The 20,740-nt window shown below is 40.4% G+C and overlaps 1 protein-coding gene across 4 annotated transcripts in view; it reads right to left on the reverse strand.

Annotated features, from left to right (window-relative positions):
* PARD3B (par-3 family cell polarity regulator beta) overlaps positions 1 to 20,740 on the reverse strand; it is a 414,980-nt gene that overhangs the window by 78,303 nt on the left and 315,937 nt on the right. For 2 of the 4 annotated variants that reach the window (XM_065670133.1, XM_065670132.1), the window contains 2 exons: positions 20,624 to 20,734; positions 2,625 to 2,921 (listed from right to left, as the gene is read on the reverse strand). In XM_065670133.1, coding sequence (XP_065526205.1) covers positions 2,625 to 2,921; positions 20,624 to 20,734 — 408 coding nt within the window. Of the gene's footprint in view, positions 1 to 2,624; positions 2,922 to 18,664; positions 18,820 to 20,623; positions 20,735 to 20,740 lie in introns of those variants that run through there. The other 2 variants (XM_065670135.1, XM_065670134.1) reach the window with 2 other exon arrangements.

The raw sequence follows: 20,740 nt of genomic DNA on the forward strand, positions 1-20,740 counted from the left end.
CATAAGGACACATAACTGGAATTCCCAGACCAAAATGAAATCTTCTATTCTTTCTGTGCTCAAGTCCCCCTTCTACCCCAAAACCCATTTAATTTAGTCACTGATCAAGTCTCCACATGCTATATTACAAGTTGAGAGTCAGAGGTGGGAGTAAAAGCCATCCATCTAAACTAAAATTAATAAGAAAACTTTGAGAGAGAGCTTGCATGCGTTAGCAAGACCAAAGCACGAGCTATTACATGACAAATGTGTTGATAAATGTTCAGCCCTGCAAACACAAAATAACTCTTGGTTTGGCTAATAAGCATCCATTATAGCCCTTTCCCATCGTTTTGAGGCAGACAAGGTAGTTTTCATACTTGACCCTTGAAAGCAGATTTGGTTTTGTAATTAACATGTTATCCAGGGATTTTTCTTTCCACATCTCTTTCTTCTTTCAATACCCTCCCTCTAGCACAGAAACATTTCCTTGCCTGAAGTTGCCATTACATCCAACAACGGCTGGCTGAGACCTCACGACCCATTGCATAAATTCACATAAAATTATTCATGTTTGGCACATTTCTGCTGGCGAATAACAATAACCTTTTTGTCTCAGACAAAGGGAAGAAAGATTTAAAAAAAGAACAAAGGCAGCCTAGTAAGAATCCTGTATTTCCTATTTTTTCCTAATCTGGTTAAACAGTCTCCACAACCCTGAGAAATTCAACAAAGCAAAGTTGTTGTGGGCTGTTTGCTTTTCAGTACAGAATCAACACAGACTGAACAGCTTCTCAGCGTGACTTCTGATCACTGACTCAGATATGAGGTAACTTTTCTTGCCTGTTAGATGTTTTGGTTTTAGTTTTTCATTGAGCTATTGTGTAATTACAGCTAAATCCACACTGAAATCCATGATCCCAGCACCAAATCCAAGCCTGATTGGGACTTCAATCTTGTCCACGTACCAAGTCAAGAGTTCATTCAGTGTAGTTACAACCACAATACAAGCAATCAAATAAAAGAGGCCAGAGGGAAAGACTTGAGCATTTCTTTTTGCTGCATAGCAAAACAATGTATAGACCACACTTCAAAACTGATGGCATTTTTAAAATGTAAAGCTATGAAGTCCTGTTAAAACTGAAATTATGAAGCAACCTTTATGACAATGTCTTCCTCCAACTGAGTTACATCCGTACATATTTATATTTGAAAAATACATAAACCTGAATTTAGACTTCCCCCATGCTGGGAATTCTCAGATCTCAGTATACTGAGTTAGCACAAACTCTGTTTCTGATCCCTTCATTACACGCAAACGTTTGTGTGACTTCAGTGACAATAGCCTCAAGAATTTTCTAGTAAAGCAAAACCTGTTAGATGGCAAAAAGCTGCGATCACTACCTCTAATTTCACCCTCTTCACCCTTATGCACTAGGGAAAGAGTTAAAAATATGCAAGAAAAACATCAGCAATATCATTATGTTTGGGAAGATCTCTACCATACTGTATTTAGGTGAAAAAGAGAGATACTTGGCCCATTCTCTGCTACAAACTTAGATTTATGTCAGATTTATGTTTTATTGCTATTTATAACAATGACTCAGTAGATGTTTTTAAAGTGCTGTGATGCCACAAACTGAAAACACTCCTATATCTGTGCTCACATATTTCTCCAAAATTAACAAGTGTGGTATCACATAGCACAGACTGAGGCTATGGGGAGACACTACAGATTGTAATATGAACTCAAAGCGTGAACAATTCCTCAACTCCCTCATGGCTTACTCTGTCAGCTCTTCTTTTCACATAGACTTGTGCATCTTTCCTACGCACCAATAGATTGGTTTGAAAAACCCAACATGGATATATTTAATGCCATGACAGAAATGAAGTCTTACACTCTTTTAGCCCCAAATTCCAGAAATAATCAGTTTTAAAATCACCACAATGGTGGGTACGCCATCAACTCAAAGGAATTTCCGTTTTCCTTTTAAAACAGGGAAAAACTTGACCATCTTTCTTTAATGCTATCAACCTGGAAGCTTGACAGTAAGGATTAAAAATTGCACTTTCCTTCCCACTTGGTTATTGGAAAGGCTGTGAAAGGCGATCAGTCTTGTGAAGCCACACTTCACAGTCTGCATAAAAATGCCATGATTCCCAGTCCTTTCCACAGCCTAATGAAAGTGCGTAATATCACACAGCTGGGGAAAACTGAACCATAAACATATGCAATATATCATGCTATCATATAAAGCCTGTTACTAATAGGCACTTGATGATCAGCAGAATCGAAAGGGATCTGAAAACAGAGATTATGTTTGCTGCAGGGTAAGAACTTTTCCCGATTGAAAGAGGGAAAAAACACTCTCTCAGCAGTGCGGGAATTGGACTGGAGTCAGTTCATTCATTCTGTTTGTGAAATATGGACTTTTCTTTAATGATTTCTGTTTGACTGCTGCCTTGCTCAGATGCTTTGGGGGCACTGCTGCAGCAAATCATGGTTTTGGTGAAGAGGAAATCCATGGCTTTCTGTTTAGTAAATACAGGGGTTTGGGGCACCTGAACAGCCCCCACAACCTAGCCCCACGCTCTCCCCCCTCCAAGTGATCATTGCTTGTTGTGCTAGATGGCAATACTACCTGTCACCAGGCATCTGTGGGTAGTGCTGCTTGTTTATTTTTGCATACAGTCCTTCCAAGTGCTCCCTCTCCATTGGTGTTGAAGGAGAATCACGTGGATATACAAAGGTTTCCGCTACTGCTGGTGACGATGGCCTGTAGAAGCTTGCTGCTGGATAAACCTCTCGGAAGTGGTTTACTCTGGCATAATTTGGATCCACCTCATCATCATCAATGTCAGGTCCTCCAGGACCAATAGAATAATCACTCAGACCTCTCAATTGCTTTTGCCGTAACTCCTGATGCTTTGCACCAATCCTAACAACGAAAAAGAAAGCACAAATATACAGTTGGTTCAACAGTAACCACAGGCACCGATTCATCATTCAAATTCGGAGCACCAACCCCAACTGTTTAGATCTTCCAGTACACTGTGAAAGTGGTGCCAGATAAAACAAAATGGTGCATGCAGCAATTTTGTTGTTTATCTCTGGCAGTCAGCTTTGTAACCAAGGTTAGTTAACATTCTGATGAAAAACATTACTGCTGAACATACTGTGGCTTTTCACAAGTGTGCGTGTGCATGAACACATACAGTTTTAATTCCACACTTACCCCTCCACTCTGCAGTTAATATACCTAACCCAATCCTGAAACTTTTTATCTAAATTAGCCAGTAAAATTGTTACTGCCCCTTGGTCACTTGACCCAGCCAGATTCTCCTAAATACATTACCTTGTGAAAAGTGGATTAAATGTGAACGCAAATGGAGAGATGGCACAGTTGTCTCAAATCAAAGGATCACAATTAATCTGCTGCAGATTTAATTATTTTATTTTATTTTGGCTACATAAATGTGGAAATCACGCCTTATTATATAGGGGATAGGGACAAAGTAAAACAGCAAAGAAATTAATAGGAACCTGACAGAGATGAATTGGTACATATAAGTGAATTAAAGACTATTACTGGCAGTACTCCACTGTGATAAAGCTTTAAGTGGTATTACAAAATGTTGCTGCTAATCAGGGCCATTGTGTAATCTCTTTGGAACAGTAAAACGTATTCAGGTAAATTTCAAACTCAGCTGATATTCAACGGTTCAACATTCATGCTGATGAAAAAAAACCCCTATAGCAAGGCTCTGTGAAAATGCAACTTCTGTTCAGCTACTCTTCAACACAGTGTAATTAAATGCAGTGAGATGGATCTGGCAGAATGCTGACCACAGTATGTAATAAATAGCATTTACAGAAAATAACGTAGCATGGAGGGAGAAACAAAGAATGGAAGACAGATACAGAAATACAATGACTGACAGAAGAAATCAACATTCGCTGGTGACTGTATCTGAAGTACAAGGGCAGCACAGAAAGAGCAGCATCATTTGTACCACAGGAGAGTAAGTAAAAAGGGTCTAGCAGACCTGGTTACCCCAGTAAAGCACAACAGCCTCAGGACACTGCATTCTGAAAAATCCCTGGAAGTATTAAAAGACCCATGTAGACAGGGCCCTCAGTGACATGGTGTAGTCATGGTGGACTTGGCAGTGCTGGGGGAACAGGTGGACTTGATGATCTTAAAGGTCTTTTCCAACCTTGTTGATTCTATGATGCTGTGAAAATAAATGCTAATACTTTACAAATGATTTGTAACTAAAAAGGTTAGCAAATGATGAGAACAACATGCCTTTCTGCTTATAAACTAGTACATCCATGTGTATTACACATGCTTTCCAGTTACAACTCTCCATTAACTGTGTTAGGACATATTTAGATGCTAGTTTTTAACACTTAAAATGTAGCCATACTTTACAGCTGGATGAGCCTGTGCACGACACAGTCCTTGACAGACGGGGGGGGGGGGTGCCCACTATCCATTCTGCCTTCCCTCAGTGAAGGAGATTACCTTTCTCCTCCTTCATACTGTGTGCCTCAACTTGAGTACTGTGTGAAGTTTTGGGTGCCTCAATATAAAGACCTCAGACTACTACAGTGTGTCCAGAGGAGGGTTACCAAGATGGTGAAAGGCCTCAAAAGCAAGACTTAGGAGGAGAGGTGAGGTCACCTGGTTTGTTCAGCTTGGAGAAGAGAAGGCCAAGGGGTGACCTAATTGCAGCCTACAGCTTCCTCAAGGCGGGCAGTGGAGGGGTAGGTGCAGATGATCTCTCTCTGTTGACTAGAGACAGGACACAAGGAAATTGAATGCAGCTGTGTAAGGGGAAGTTCAGACTGGACAGAAGAAAAAGGTTCTTTACTGAGAGGGTGGTAGGTCACTGGAACAGGCTGCCCATGGAAGCCATGGCACCAAGCCTGCCAGACTTCAAGGAGTATCTAGGCAACACTTTTAGATGGTTTAGTTTTAGGCAAGTCCTTTGAGGAGCAGGGAGGCAGACTTGATGATGTGTATGGGTGCCTTCCAACTTGAGAAAACCTGTGAAATATTTTACCATAAAAAGCATGGTGAGGGAATAACATCTTCCTAACACGCTATGTCTACTTTTCCTCAAGTTCCTGATCCCAGCCCTGCTAGTTCATTTTCTTTAATTTTTCTTAAGATAGAATTAAATGCACTCACAAAGCCTTAGTGCAATTTACTACAGTATTTCTTAGAGATGAAAGGATGATGAGAAGAAATAAGCTACAAATGTTTTTTCCTTCATGGAGCTTCTCTTCCCTGCACAATCATCTCCTCCTGTAACCTTCACTCCATTTCTCTTTTGCTTCAGCTTTTAATACCAAACACACTCCTGTTTTGGACTGAAATGGTGGCCTGGCTCAGGATATGCATTATTCTCAACTGCAACCTCAGCCAAGGTAGGGCAGTGTCTTGAAGTTGCACACTTCAAAACAAGTCTTTGATTCTGCACAATTCTGACTCTATCCACAAGGGAGATTTTATTGCAGAATCTTACGGAAGGCATAACCTGGTGTCAATATGTGGGAAATTTGTTAGTAAGGCACATATTCTCTCATTTTACTGCTGACTGCACTGGGGTAGGTGGCAGATGGCTTCTTGGGATAGTGAAAGTGAATGGCATTTGCAGAACTATGGGACATGCAACTTATTCTTTGTAAAACTGGTGGTGACATTGGTATAGACCTTCATAGAAGTCATGCTTTTATTGATAAAGCAATGGACAATGGCATGGGGAGAAAGTCAACACTGAGATGTTGTATACGAAAACAGACACTAAAAAGGAGTGGTCAGCTTACATTTCTATCTAAACCACAAAGAATTGCTAGCAAATGAGTAATAACCGCAGAGCACCTGAAAGCATGCAAAATGTTCCCAAGGGTTCGCGAACAGAGATAAAAGACAGATTATGCAGCAGGGAGTGGTGAAGGGAGCCAGTCTGCCTATGTCCATGAATGAAACACCACATTCATCGTTCACTTAGAGGAATTTGGAGCAAAGTTATTACTTGGTTCATTCACATAAAAACCAGCCTTTTCAGCTAGGTCATCATCTGAAAGCACTCGTCCTACTGCAAGGACAGGGGTGGATTTCCATTGCAAATAAGGCCTCAGACATCAATGAAGCAGGGAGGGAGGTCTATGCTGCTGTTTTCCATCTTTTATACATACAGGCACTTCAAGAGAAACCCTCTTGCAGAACGATTAATATTTCACATGTCCCACATGGGATTATGTCAGAAATGTAAAAAGGAAGGCACTACTGTTGTTTAAGAAAAAAAATAAAATAAAAAATATAATCACACAAGTAACCGTTAGCTCCTGCACCAAATAACTGTCAATCTAGTAGTTGTCTTTGCCTCTGATTATCCTGCACTAAAACACATAATGCACTTTGAGATTGTCACTGTCTTCCAGATCAAGTCTGATAAAACACCAGACATTCTTAAAAACCTGGGAAACTTTGAGGGCTTCACCCTCAGTGACTGAAAAAGCCCAAACACAGAATTTAGTGCAGGAATACGTCATATGAGGTACCAGTTTCATGGCACACACAGGTCCTTGTGAGATGATACAGGCAGAAAAAAGGGAAGACACTGTATTTCAAGGAATGGTCTTATCACATGTTAGTGCAAAAGGCATGGCACACAGTCCCAAGAAGAGTCACAGCAGTTTCTCAGAAAATGATGAGCCATAATGGTCTCTGGACCAATACATCACCTGTCCCCTGCGTATTTAAGACATATTTGAAAGCATGAGTAGTGCAGCACAGCAGCATCATGTGAATCTTGCTTTCAAGTCTGACAGTGAGAGTAATTTGTCCTGCTATCAATACTGGTATATTCTGCACAACAAAAGCTGGAATTAGGTCACCACAATTTTCTTTTGTTCCTGTGAATAAGCCTAGCTTCTTCAACTTCTCCTTCTGAATGCAATCTTCAATTGCTGTTACTATTGTAAGTCAAACCTGCTCAAGAACAATTATTTCCGTTCTATATTCCACAGACCAGTCAATACTAGGTTATGTGAAATTCTTCATGATCAATGTTTCATCTTTTCAGTACAGCTATTATAATTGCATTAATATTTCTTGTTTCATTTTTACTCTTCCACATAAATCTATAAAATCTGCTCAGTGATCTCTTTTTCATTTCAGTCCAAACGTCCAAACATAGGGAAGCATACTACCAGATGACTGGGCTTTCCTTCTTCCCTTCATTCTTTCCTTTCTTCTTTCTTTCCTTCGTTCTGTCTATCTGTTTACCTGTCCTTCCATGCTTTCCCTTGTGTTTTTCACCTCTGAAGTTTCTTCACATATTTTTGTGAAGTTTTAAATATCTTCACTTATTTCAGCATCACATTTTCACCAAGTTTTAAAGCAATCTTTTCCACAGCACATCCCAATAGATGCCCAGGAATTCTTTACCAAGGTACAAAAAATGAATGTGCTGTTCCTTCCATCACTCATCTAACACCCTGCCAACCCTGCTAAGCAGGCTGCTTCTGCTATAACCGACTCTAGACATTTACCATTTCTGCACCTCCCTCTGCATTTCTCCCTATCTGAAACAGCAGTATCCTCACTCCCAATCTCAACAAATAATATAAAAAAATTAACCCCCTCAATCTTCCAAATCAACACAACTATCACAGCAACCAGCTTACTGAACAAACAAGAGAGACCCAAGCTCACAGCACAGGATGGGTCTGGTTAAACAACTGGTGCAAAATTTGACAAAAGATAAAATGTCACTCAGCACCACGATGCTGGCAGTGAAACCAGAGATGAGGAGAGGCACAGGTCACCATCTGAACAATTTAGTGTAGCACTAAAATTTCTACAAACTTCCTGATGATGGAAAGGGAAAAGAAAAACTCACAGTGAATGAAGGGAAGTTAGATATATTTCCTTTTGGGTATCCCATATCAATCCTGCTTGCTCTCTTCCGCAACCTGAACACCATGCTTTCCAGTTAAATCACTGCATGACAACTACATCAACTTCCCTTAGCTGTGTTTCTGTATAAACACAACCTTTGCACACAAGCAGCCAGAGGACAGGCACAAAGAGTAGCATCAAGCAATGCCTTTTTTTCCCCCCTCCTGTAAACTATCTTTTCCCCAATAGCACTCAAACACATATTCTATCCTCATCTTCTCTGCTGCTTTCAAGACCCAGTAGCTATCACTAGAACCTTCCTCTGCAACAAATAATTTCAGAAAAAGAAATACAGTTTGATAAAATATATAACCTCAATAAACTATAGGTAACATTTCCACAACATCCTATTTGCAGAAGTCAGATGAAGACAGGATCCCATATACCTAATGTACTGCTGGAAGTGGGATGTGGTATATTTTGAAAAGGCTTCTCTACACCTCACATGCTGCTCAGTAGCACACCCCCAGAGTTGTAAATCAAGGAAATGCTCTCATTTATCCTTCAAGCAATCCTCCTACCTGACATGTCCACACAAATCTTGTATGGTGATTTCTCATGTACTAACACTTGAAAGGATGCACAAACCAAGAGTGCAGCAGCCATAAAGGGGTTAACAGCCCAAACAGTTCCTTCCAGCTGCAGCTCAGACACAGGATTGAGTTACTGTGGCTTAACAAGTTATTGTGTTTCTGCTGAGCTACTGTCAATGACCACATATGTATTCGCTGCCTGTGACAAACACAATGTAAAACGCTTTAGCCTGATGTCAGTGACAGAGACACTGACAGGCAAAAGCTGGATTAGAAGGCTGCAGCATATGCATTGTGAGGCAGCTACAGGAAGGGATGTGGGCCACCTCAAAAAAACTCCAGAAGAGCTGAGCAGAAGTGACTTTTGGAGCCTGCCCAGAAATGCTTTCGGGAATGAGAGGGCTAGGAAAACAGCAAGAGAGACTCCTCATGTCTTGGCCCACAGGCACAAGCTGGGTGGGAGTCTGGGTTGCAAATGGGGAACAAGAAATCACCAAAGCTTCTAACACCAGTGCTCTAAGCCTCTGTGAAAATTAAAACATAGGACTTAATTTTACCAGCACAGTATCCCAAGGGTGGCCAGGGTCATCAAAAGCCATGGAAAGACTGCCTTCAACAGGGAACAAACAGCAGGACGCTGGATGCAGCCCAGCCTGTGGTTCTGGAAACCCAACATCAGCTCAAAATGAGCTGTAAGAAAGTAAGTCACACAGTCTAATAAGCCATCACCTTGGACCAGGACAAAACTCTAAGTAGTGTGTCCTCCTGGCTCTGCCACCCCCAAGCAAGGGACAGGGCATCTGCTGCTCAACATGAGATGTGAAAAGCAACTCAGTGGCACCAATGGCTACTAGGTCTGGCCACAGTGTAAAAACTACAGGTGGCAAGCTCAGCCCAGAAGAGACTGTGGGCTGTCTTACTCAGAGAGCTGCAGGGCTGCACTCTGTATCAGAACAGTTTTGGCTGGGGAAAACTAACCAAAATAGGCCCACAACAAAACAGAATAACCTTTACTGATGTGCATAAACTCCTCTTCCCTTGCACTCCCACCATGAGCTTTGGGTCATTGTGTTTCTTCTGACTTTGCAGGGAAAGTGTAAAAGCAATGCAGTGTTTTTTTATTGACCGTGTGCTGAGCAGAGCACAAAGAACAACATGGTTTGAGCCTGAAGGTGCCTATCTGAGTAGTCAAACACAGGACAGAAACTGCAGTGGCTGACCAAAACAGTACTTCACAAAGGGACCTTGTTCATACTTCACATAAATAGAGCAATATTTCTTGTATGGCGGATTAAATGCAACAGACTTTGTGGAAGCACAAACAGGTACATGAATGAGCAAGATGCTGGCTAAGCCAATGAAAGATGTTTCCAGTGAAGTCATATGAATAACAAGCAAAGACAACACGTGTAACACAAACAGGGCCGTAGGTCTGTTGGGATAATTTCCATTCTGTTCACAGGAAGAGGAGCAGAATAGGAGGCAAACAAGTGTGCGTAAAATCAGTTTGAGGTACACCTATGCTCTGAAAAAGGACCTGATCTTTTAAGTCTTTTGAGATCACTGAGATGCTAAACATTCTTCCACTCGTTTGGTTGTTCCTTGTGAACAGCGGAATAAAAGCTGCTGCTCTGCTTTTTTCCCCACTCATGTGACTCTCCCTGAGATCTACATACTGCAATGATTACTCAATTTACATCTGATTTAGTATCTTAAAACTTCAACTGTGATTTTACATAACATTTCTGCTTTTGTCTCTCATTTACCTAATTCACACATACATTGAGTAACGGGCTGTCTAGAGGAAAGCAGCCTATTTCTGCAGGAGGTCACTTAGATTTCCATTGGGTTTAATGTTTTAATTCCTTTCTAGCTGCTAGCGAAATATATTTTGGTAACTAAAATCTTGTCTTCTCATTCATTTACATAATAGTGGACTGAATACATCCTGCCTTCAGATATTCATAAGCCATAATCACTGATGGGAATGGGTATATTTCGCTTGAATATCTGAGGAGGTAATTTCAGTACAGTGCTTTTTTTGTTTCTTTCATAATTGTTTTTCAGACAGACGTGGTCTGTAATGACATTACCAGTCTTATTCAAACCTGCATCTTTCCTCAGGAAAAGACTGATTTGTATTTTTTCAACTATCATGTAGGAAAACTCTAGAGAGGCAAGTCTCATAGCTAAAAAATAAATAAAGAAAAATCCACCTCTTGCCAGTAAATTGAGGCCATCTGATATGGATTCATCAAGACTCAAACAATATCTAATTTAGTATTATCTTTCAGGGTATTCTGCTGGAAGCATGTTTGTCAAATATCTTCCCCATAAGCTATGCAAGTGTTTCTTCATTCCAGCTCATTCTATTGTGCTGGATTTGAACATCATCTCCCCCATAATTAGTATCTGTAATTGTAAACAAGAACAGAAACAGTCTCAGAAATAAAATAAGGCAAAGCCACGAATTCAAGGCAGTAAGAAACTGTAAGTAAGGCTACACACAACAGATCTTAAAACAGCATTAACCAGCCCAACAATAAAAACCACTGGGGCTAAACATAAAATATTGCCTGTTCTAGATAACTAACCCATACCCATGTAATACTGAAGTGACCAAAGAAGCTGCCTTTGGAGGGTTGTAAGTAAAGAAACAGAGGAAAGAAAAAACTAAGAATAAGAGGGAACTACAGTGACCTTAAAATTTAAGATTATGACAAACTGGAGATGAAACATAGCCCTTTCATACCACAAAATGAGGAGCGTGAGCTTTGGACATACAAGACTGAGGTCCTAACGTTCTTCCATTTATTTCAAAGGTGACAGGGAATGATTGCCACCTTACACAGGATCCTGCCCTCTAAAGAAAATCCTGGCTCTAATGAGGTCAGTGCATTTTTCCCAAACCATGAACTTCAATGAGAACAGGATTTTACCTTTTCTGTTAAAACTGAGGAAGTTTTTCTGTCTCTCTTTTGTCCACATTAGTTGTACACGGAGTGAAATGCTGCAGATTATAACTATTGGAAAAGCCAAGCATTTTGCTACATTATGCAATATAATAAAATTATACATATTTTCTTTACTCACCGAGTTATTTTTTGAAGTGACAATATCAGAAAAGTTGGAAGGAACCCTCTGGAGGTCACCCTGCTCAATCTCCTGCTGAAAGCAAGGCTGACTGCACAGATAAGGTTGCTCAGTCTCCTGTCAACAGGATGTTCCTTAGTTTGTGACAATGTGGACTGACAGTGGAATCACTCCAGGTTTGTCAAAGTTACTTTAGCATCTTACACCTGAGATGTTCCAATGCCTTTAAAGCCCCAAGCTCCTCCTGTGAAATGGCCATGAGTCTGCAAGTACTATGCAAACCACAGGTAAGTTGCAGGCCTAGTTCTCAACTTAAAGGAATTCTCAGGCTGCTGTAATTTGTACTTTTCCATTAAAAAGCAAGGTGATGTGCGCCATCGTACCTGAGGAGTCCCTTCTGCTAACATTAGCTCATTCTGCAACAAGTAATCACAAAAGGAGAATCAAAATAACAGAATATTCCTAGAAAGCAAGATTTAACTTTGCTTATATTTAAGTTATTGGGAACTTAATGTCAGGAATGGAAACAGCATCAATCACTGTCAAAGCCACAGATTCACCTCTCCAACCAAAACATCAGCCAGAGTTCATCGGGTAAACAGTGAACAAGTACAAAGTAACTGCAGTGTATCTGCAGCAATACTACAGGGAGACAGAGACTTGAGCCTATTCATTGCCATGGATCAACTCAGCTACAGCAACTGCTGTGGTAGATATCAGTCAAAACCACTGAGGATTGTAACAGTCTGAAGAAAAATACCAGAGACACTATAATGACCACAGGAAGACAAAACATTGATTTGACACCTCATGAAAACCCAACATCCACAAAAACACACGAGGTAATACCTCTCAAGAAGACACCCAGAAAGACTGACAGCTACTGAGTCACTAGGGCCTCCTCCTTCAGTAAGTGGGTATTCTTGGAACATCTCACAGCTCCACTTAACTAGTGAGACCTCATGAGTTCAGACGACCAACTCTGCAACTGCATAAACATTATACTTTCATTTGAATGGAATCCCAGGAGTGGAAGGAACAAGCCTAGCTCAGTGATATGATATTCCATGCTTATTTCTTTATTCTACACATACGACACTGAACCCTGAACCTATTGAACAGAAACTCTCTTTTCAAGGTTAGAAGAGGCTCCATTCATCTGCCACCTGGGATTCACAGGTTGTTTCTAATTAATTATAAGCAAATTATCTGAAGGGGCCCTATAAGGATGCTGGGGAGGGACTCTTCATTAGGGACTGTAGTGACAGGACAAGGGGTAATGGGTTCAAACTTAAACAGGGAAGTTTAGATTGGATATAAGGAAGAAGTTCTTTACTGTAAGGGTGGTAAGGCACTGGAATGGGTTGCCCGGGGAAGTTGAAAATGCTCCATCCCTGGCAGTGTTCAAGGCCAGGTTGGGCAGAGCCTTGGGTGGGATGGTTTAGTGTGAGGTGTCCCTGCCCATGGCAGGGGGGTTGGAACTTGATGATCTTGAGGTCCTTTCCAACCCTAACTATTCTATGGTTCTATGACTCTATAATAGTCCTGGATTAGAAAGCAAAACTCAGCTTTGACTTTGCAGATAAAGCTTTAATGCTTTCAGGTATTTTGGTTTAAGACCACTACTGAGAATTACACAGGGAAACTGACTTCCTGCCTATCTCCATGAGTTCTCATTTTGATCCCGTAGGTAAGCAAATCTGAGAACAGGAATTCTGTGCTGTGGCACTACTTCAAAGTGCATGCCAATGACTAATGACAGACTTTCATAAATCACATATGGAAGGGCAATGAATGAAATGCAGCTTCCAGGTCATTCTTATGCCCTTATTGATTTTGGGGTAGGCAAGAACTGACCTATATTCAGTACTGCATCAAAGAAATCTCTAGGCCAGTTTAGCTTGTCTTCTAAAAGCACTCTATTATCCAGGTTGGCGAGTACACTGGCCAGTTTTACTTTATTAGTTTGACCTGCAGTGTTTCTGGTTTACAGTGTCATTTTAAAAAACCATCAAGTAACAAAGCTCCAATATATACATAAAAGAACAACACATTGGCCCATTTATGCAAGAAAGAGCCAGGCTATTGCACCTGATCTGCTATGACATTTTAGATGGGCCGGTGGCACAGCCTGTGGAAACCAGTATCCAGAGAAAAGTGAAATCAGTGCCTCAATGAAGGACAAACCAATGGCTTAGATGAGAATTTTGGTGCTTAAATTCTGAGGGCACAGCTATGACACCCGGAAAGTGCTATTTTCATCAGTCTCCAATACCTGGAATAGTACTGTAATAGTTAAAGGGCAATTCCTTGTGCCATTGTTATCCTCAGTTCTTAATGTTCTTGAGCTGGGATGATCTGGGATCAACTCTCCACCTAATATTGTCTTTAAAATGTCCTCCAGCAGTGGATTAGCCACATGAAGCAGCTCAAAAATTGCTATTTGGCTCTAAATGCCACATCACAACCTGCAAAAGGTAGGCGAGACCCATCTGCCTCGGCTGTTCATAGCCAAACATCAGTCTCCCAGTGTTCCATGGTAGGCTTTTATTACATGTTCTGGTATGCAGAGAAGCAGTGGATCTAAAATGAGAATCATTCAGAATCAATGGGTTGGGATTAATCTGTCCTCCTGTCCAGTGCAAGTGCTGCCACAGTAATAAACAGAAATCTGATAACTTCATACTGTCAGCACAAAATGAAACTATGACCTTGACCTGTGCAACATCATCCCGTAATTTTTTCGTAACTTCAACATACCATACTACACAGCTATGATCTAATAAGAATCTAAAAGTAATTAACTGGAATTTTTGAAAACTGAAGCCTTAATCAAATATGTATTCTTATCAGGGTTGCAAGCCAGCAATAAATTGGGACATTTAAAAAACTGGGATCTAATCCAATACGTGATCTGATCAGGGTTCAATGGTTATAATAAATTGGGAGTATTAAAACTGGGATCACATCCAACACTTTATTTTGTCTAAACCACAGGACCTAGCTGTGCTGCAAAGTCAGGAATATTCAATGAACAGATACACCATGTTGGATTAACCCTTAAGAAATAATGATGCTCAAGCTCAGGAGTCCCAGAAAACCACGTGGTTCAGCACAGAGCTTAATGGTGAGAAGAGCAATTACCAACATTTTATCAGAGATCAATATGAACTATAAACAGCCATAATAATGCTTTTAGACTTGGCAAGTGGATAAAACAGGCACAAAAGCTACATGGGGTCGGCAATATTGTGTGTGTGTATGAGCACGCTCTGAGATGTACGAGCATTTGAAAAAATAATACTTTGATTTTTGTAACAATCTGAGTTTCAACTTCTGATTCAAACCAATTTGGCTTTGCTACCATACTGCCATGCATGCAGCTATTCTTGTTTTCATTTTGATTTCCAGTAACATACAAATCGTTTGTAATTAAATATAACGAAACAAATGCTGACAGAAATGGAATGGGGTTTCATATATAAGTATTCCCTCATATAAGTGGTATCTAAATGTTTTTATTTCTGTAAAATGCATTCCCTTCGTACAGGGATCTTGCAGCTGCAAAATTAAACCTCTGTTTGCCAAATATCAAAAACATATGTATTGATTTTTTAACTATGGGAACAGGCAACAAGCATCAGAGATGCTAAGACAAGAGAGAAATGCTCTTCAGTTGCTGGAAGGTTCCTCAAAAGTAAAGCAAATTCAGTCGTTAATACAGAAACTGAAACAATTTAATTTTACCCAAACTTGTGATTTACTGTGACTTAAGCATTCAGCTCAGACATTCAGAAAGCAAGGGCCAGATGTTCCTTCTGCCTCTGTAACACTCTTCTCAAATACTTTGTATTATTTTAAAAGTCCTGAATTATTTCTAATGAGAACTACAAAACCGAGACACTTTTAACGAGAGAACAAGCTACTTCTATGAAGAAGTGCAGAGCATTACTTTTTCTACAGAGTGCCTCTTTTTTCAGCAACTCATTTGCTACATTTTAAAATCACCCCATGTTCAACAAGGTGCTTCCTTTTGTGAAATTTACCCAAATATCAAGGAAATGTTCAACTCTGCTGGAAGAGAGACTTTGGTCTCAGCAGGAATATTCCAACAAAATAATCCTAAACAGGAAAAACAGTTTTCTTTCAATTGACAGTCACTTTATTTACATTTGAAAGGCAAATAAATTATTCTGGGTAGAACTCCAGTGCCTAATATACTTATGCAGTTTGTTTCATGGTGATTTTTTAATGTTAGAAAATTATAAGACAATCCCAAACAAGTGGGAAAAACACAGAGACAGGGAGGAAGAGAAATCTTGTTTTAAGGGAGAGAAAGAAGATGAGAGGATCTCTTCCAGTATTTAATAATGTAGTGAACATCTTGTGTTAAAATGATAAATTCTGAGTAATTTACACAGAACACACTAAAAATACAGATTTGAATCAGCTTGATCAAAATAAACCTCAGACATAGCATTTGCTTTTTCCTTTTATGGGCAGATCCTAGACCTTTGGAGCACATGCTTTATTACAGCCAAACTCTTTGAAGCATGAACAAAATGATGAGTTTATTTAAAATAGGGCCTCGGTCCAATGAACCACTTGACTTGTGTCAGGAAGGACAAACCACTACCTCAGAACTGTAACACTAGTTAAGTCTGTCCTCCTGAACTGCGCCATGAACTTCTGACTTTCTCCAGTCAAGTTTCAGTGACATTGCATTGCTGCGGCACAAGGAAAACTAAGGGAGGTAGGGGCAGAAGAAGAAAATAGTGACATTTTGAGGAGGTGTTGAACTTGCATTCAATTGGACACAGATAAAGGCTATTACTAAAGAAGGAATGCCTAACATCCTAAGTTCCTGTTAACCACTTGAAGCTTGCAGAAGCAGTAGTTGTATAATAAAGTACTGGCTTTGAAAAGGAAGGAGGCCTGGGGCTGAGGGTCTGGAACAAATTCCTAGCCTGACAGGGGCTTTTTCGGAACCTGGACAAGCAGCTGCACTGCCTGCATGTCAGATTCACACCCACAGGATGCTTTTTTTTTTTTCTTGCTACATTTTCTCTCTTCTACCTCAACTGTAAGTGCTCGGGGTCAGGCCCAAGCTTCCCTAACAGCAACGAGCACAATGAGACCTTGATCTTGGTGGGGACTGCTAGGGAATACAAGCAGTCAGAAAATAACGATGTCAGCATTTCAGTGCAGGATGTGGAGCTGCTTCAGAGAACTGCAGCTACAAGGCAGCACAGAGTTGTACTGAAAACTGAGACTAGAACAATGTGGAATGGAAATAGAAATTACTAGGCTAGAGAAATACTAGATTTATTTTCACTCTTTGAGGTTCAAATCTGAAACTTGGCAGCCCATAAAAGGAGCTGCCAGGCAAATCTATGCTGAGGACCAATGTGCAAGCAAATGCAATCCTTTTGCGAAGCATCTGCACTACAGAATGAGTGCTGTATACTCTGTCTGCATACGCCTACTAGCTGTAACACATTCTGGATGTGCCAGACTTGTTGCACATGCACTGTACAATTCCTTCTCTGTGCAAGCAGGAAATCCAGCCTATTCTGAGCATGATGGACTTACGCTCATGCAGTACACCTACGTAAGATCTGATGTTTCTTCTCAGAGCCAGAGTCACTGCACAGCCAACCCATACACATCTGACAGAACACATCTGACATCTCTGCACATCTGTTAAACCTGCCACAATTTCTGGAGGAAGGCTACACGCTTCACAGAAAGCCTACCCCTGGAATTTCGTGAAACATCTGCACTCATCCAATACCAACCGAAAAACTCTGCAAAACTCTGAGAGATGCCCTACTCCTGTAAACTGGAAATGCACTTCCTACTAAAAAATACTTCTCAGCTGAGATCTTGGAACAGAATTCTGTTTTTTGGAGAGCTGCCAAGCATATACTGCATGCAAAACCAACATCCAAAACCATGCGAGGTCCACAGCTGCTAAGATGCTGAAAAGCACTTGATCATTAATCTTGTCACACCCAGCCCAAAAATCAACTACTCTGATCTCTTCCACCAGCACCCAAAATGGACAGCTCAGCCTCTGGAAAAAAAATGATATAATGAAAAATCATAGTATCAGTTAGTACGACAGATCCTGAAATATTTAGGCAGTCAGCATTAAAGAAAACTGATTAAGCAAAACTCCCTGACTTTAAGACTGTGATAATGGGATTGAGGATCTGAACAAGAATTACTTATACAGCTGATCTTGGAAAGGTAAAATTAGGTGCGTGTTTAAGTTAATTCCACATAGGTTAAATGTTAGAAAAGCAATTTTTATTTTGTTCAAGCTGTTAAATACGGGATTTGTTCACAGGTATCAGGGGACAAAACACGCTAGATTTCTAACAACAGTTCTATATTCTGTTCTACTACTACATCGTTAGCAGTCTTAACATATTTCACTCTCAAGAAGAACAGTTTGAAAAAATATACCTACATTCTAGTAAGATTCAGTAAAGCTTCGTTTTATAAATATGAGACCAAGTATGCAGGATTGCAGCTAGTGAAGTCATAGAAGCAGAAGATCTATGGTGTGGATGTGCTACAAGGTTTTCTTTGCCAATATGTGCATTAAAATCTTGGACTTGAATTACATTATAGAATTACTAAATCTTGGGACAGAGCTATAAAACTTGTCGTTACTGTCTTACTGAGTATCATCACTAGGTGAATAGTCAGCAACTAAGCAAAAAGACTGAATTACCTTCAGGTCAGGTAATGTTTCTTCCTACTGATTTTAATCAATTTCCCAAACAGTTCTTACCCGTATATGAGAACTGCCTTCCTTATACAATTTTCACCTGGAAAAGATGAATTCTCTCCTGTTTTACTATCAACTCAAGAAGAGTTCAACAGTCAGCCTGCAGATACTTTTATTGTGTGCAAACATATACAGCCATGCTCTTCCACATTTGGAAAGTTGAGTGTTTTTTCAAGCATGTGTTGCATGGCTTTGGGGGTAACGTCAGGGAAAATTTATTTCACTCCTGGTTTGTTAATTATTTTATAGTTTTAATTCCCCAAACACACAAGATGTATTACCTGATACAAAAGTGTGATATTTCTATCCTTGTTCATTATGGAAGAAGAATCAAATAAGTGAGTTAAAAATATCTTCTTGATTCATCCACTTCTCAACACACCTGCTGCTCTCCATTTCAGTCGCAAACTCTTGCAGGTCAAGACTGAAATCATTACTAGAGAAACCAGAATGATGAAGACATTGAGCTGCCAGTTTCTAATGCAGCCTTACCAAGTTACTGTCAATCAGTGACTGTGATTTAAAAAAAATAGCATACAACACTAAAGAAAAATTAAGAACAATTATCTTGTGTCCAATTGGAACGTTAGACCTCCAGACAGAAGGGTTCATTCCTTGCAGCCTGCCAACATTTTAGTAAATGACACTGGCCCTTTAACAGATGGAATACATGCTTCTTAGCTTGCCAGGATCCTAATAAAAGACACTGGCTTCTTTAAAATGAAGGACACATACCTCTCAAATTGCCAGTATCCAAATTGGGAGTCAGCAGTTTAAAATAAAGGCACTCATCAATCTGGCAAAATCAAGGACACGGCACAGAAATTTTAAAACAAATGGTACAAAGTTTCTCCTGACACTACTTAACTCAGATGAACTAAATACTTAAACACTGGCTAAGCATATCCAGTAGCAGCACTGTAGCAACTGGATACCTTACTAGCTATTAAAACAGTAGATACAAGCTGCAGACTTCAAGAGTTGGTGTTTGGTTTTATTTTCCCACCCCATCAAACCTGTTAGCTACTACTTATTCAGTTGACCACACACTGCAGGACTCGAATGAAAGCAGGGTGTCTTTTTCCCTGCGGACTGATCAGCACCCAAAGGCTGACCCGTATGGAAAAACCCTGCCTGCTCAAAAGAAACCATACCTGCTTCCATTCTGTGTCTCCCAGGAGCAGGATACTCCAGTGAAGGAAAAAGACCTCTGAAAGCCTTCCCCATACCCTGACAACCCATATTACTACAACATGAAATGTTTTACAGCAACTGCAGACACATCTTGAGAGCCAGGAAGTATGGCGTCTTTAACTTTTGTGATAGTAGCCATTGGAGGGAAACAAAGACCTTCAGCGTTTCAGGAAGTACATCTGGATGAGTTGGGGAAAGGGAGAAAGGAGTTCTCTGAGCCTTGTCAGCACTTACAAACTGTCCCCAGTTCCTGAAGGGAAACCAGAAAAGTATGAATTCTCTTTGTCTGGAAAGAATGAAATTGCTAAGGTTGTTGGGCATGAAGAAAGAAGTATTTTATGAATGGGACAGAGAATTGGACTTATTCATATCAGTGGTTCCTCTCATTTCAGTCCCAAAGCCTTACCTCAGAAATATGGCAACTCACAGCTGGCACACACCCAGCTTCTTGCTTCACCCATCTCACCCACCCCACCCCCTCATCAGACTGATTTTAACCATTTGAATCTGCTTTACTTCTGGTGCCTCCTGGCATACTCAGCATTTGTTGTGTACATATTTCTGCAACAAATGGCTAACAAGCAAACAGAAAAGAACATACCTAAGTACAAATACTACCAGTCAATGGCACAGCCAACTGAAGCTGAAGAGGTCTGAAGTGTTGGAAAACACAACAGAGGCTGTCAGGAGAGAAGTGAGGAGGTTCTTGCTTTATAGAAGTAGAGGAAAAAATTACTAAGTCAGCTGGTGTTGGGCATAAGCAGAGGTAAAACAGGTTTTGAAGGAACTGATATTCACCAGATTAGCAGAAGTTGGGATTTGAATAGCAGCTACCACAGTGAAGAGCACAGAAGCTGCAGGAGACAGACAAGCTCCTGTCATAACGCAGTCATGACTCTGCCAGGAGATAAACCTAAAGCTGTTTGCCTGGACCTGACTGCCAGCAGGCATGGACTGGGACTTCTCCAGCCAGGCTGTCTTCAAGGAATCCCCTACTTTGCCATTTTTCCATCTGATGAGCAAAGATGCTGCCACCGTTTACTCACCTTTCACGTTCATCTTTCATCTTCTCCAGTTCCTCCTCTTTAAGCATGCCTTGCTTTGGATTCCCCTTCTGATCTGTTTTCCCACTTTTATCTTCTTTTTTTTTACCGAATCTGTTT

The sequence above is a fragment of the Lathamus discolor genome, chromosome 3 (assembly GCF_037157495.1).
Source record: "Lathamus discolor isolate bLatDis1 chromosome 3, bLatDis1.hap1, whole genome shotgun sequence".
In the NCBI taxonomy this organism is placed as follows: Eukaryota; Metazoa; Chordata; class Aves; order Psittaciformes; family Psittacidae; genus Lathamus; species Lathamus discolor.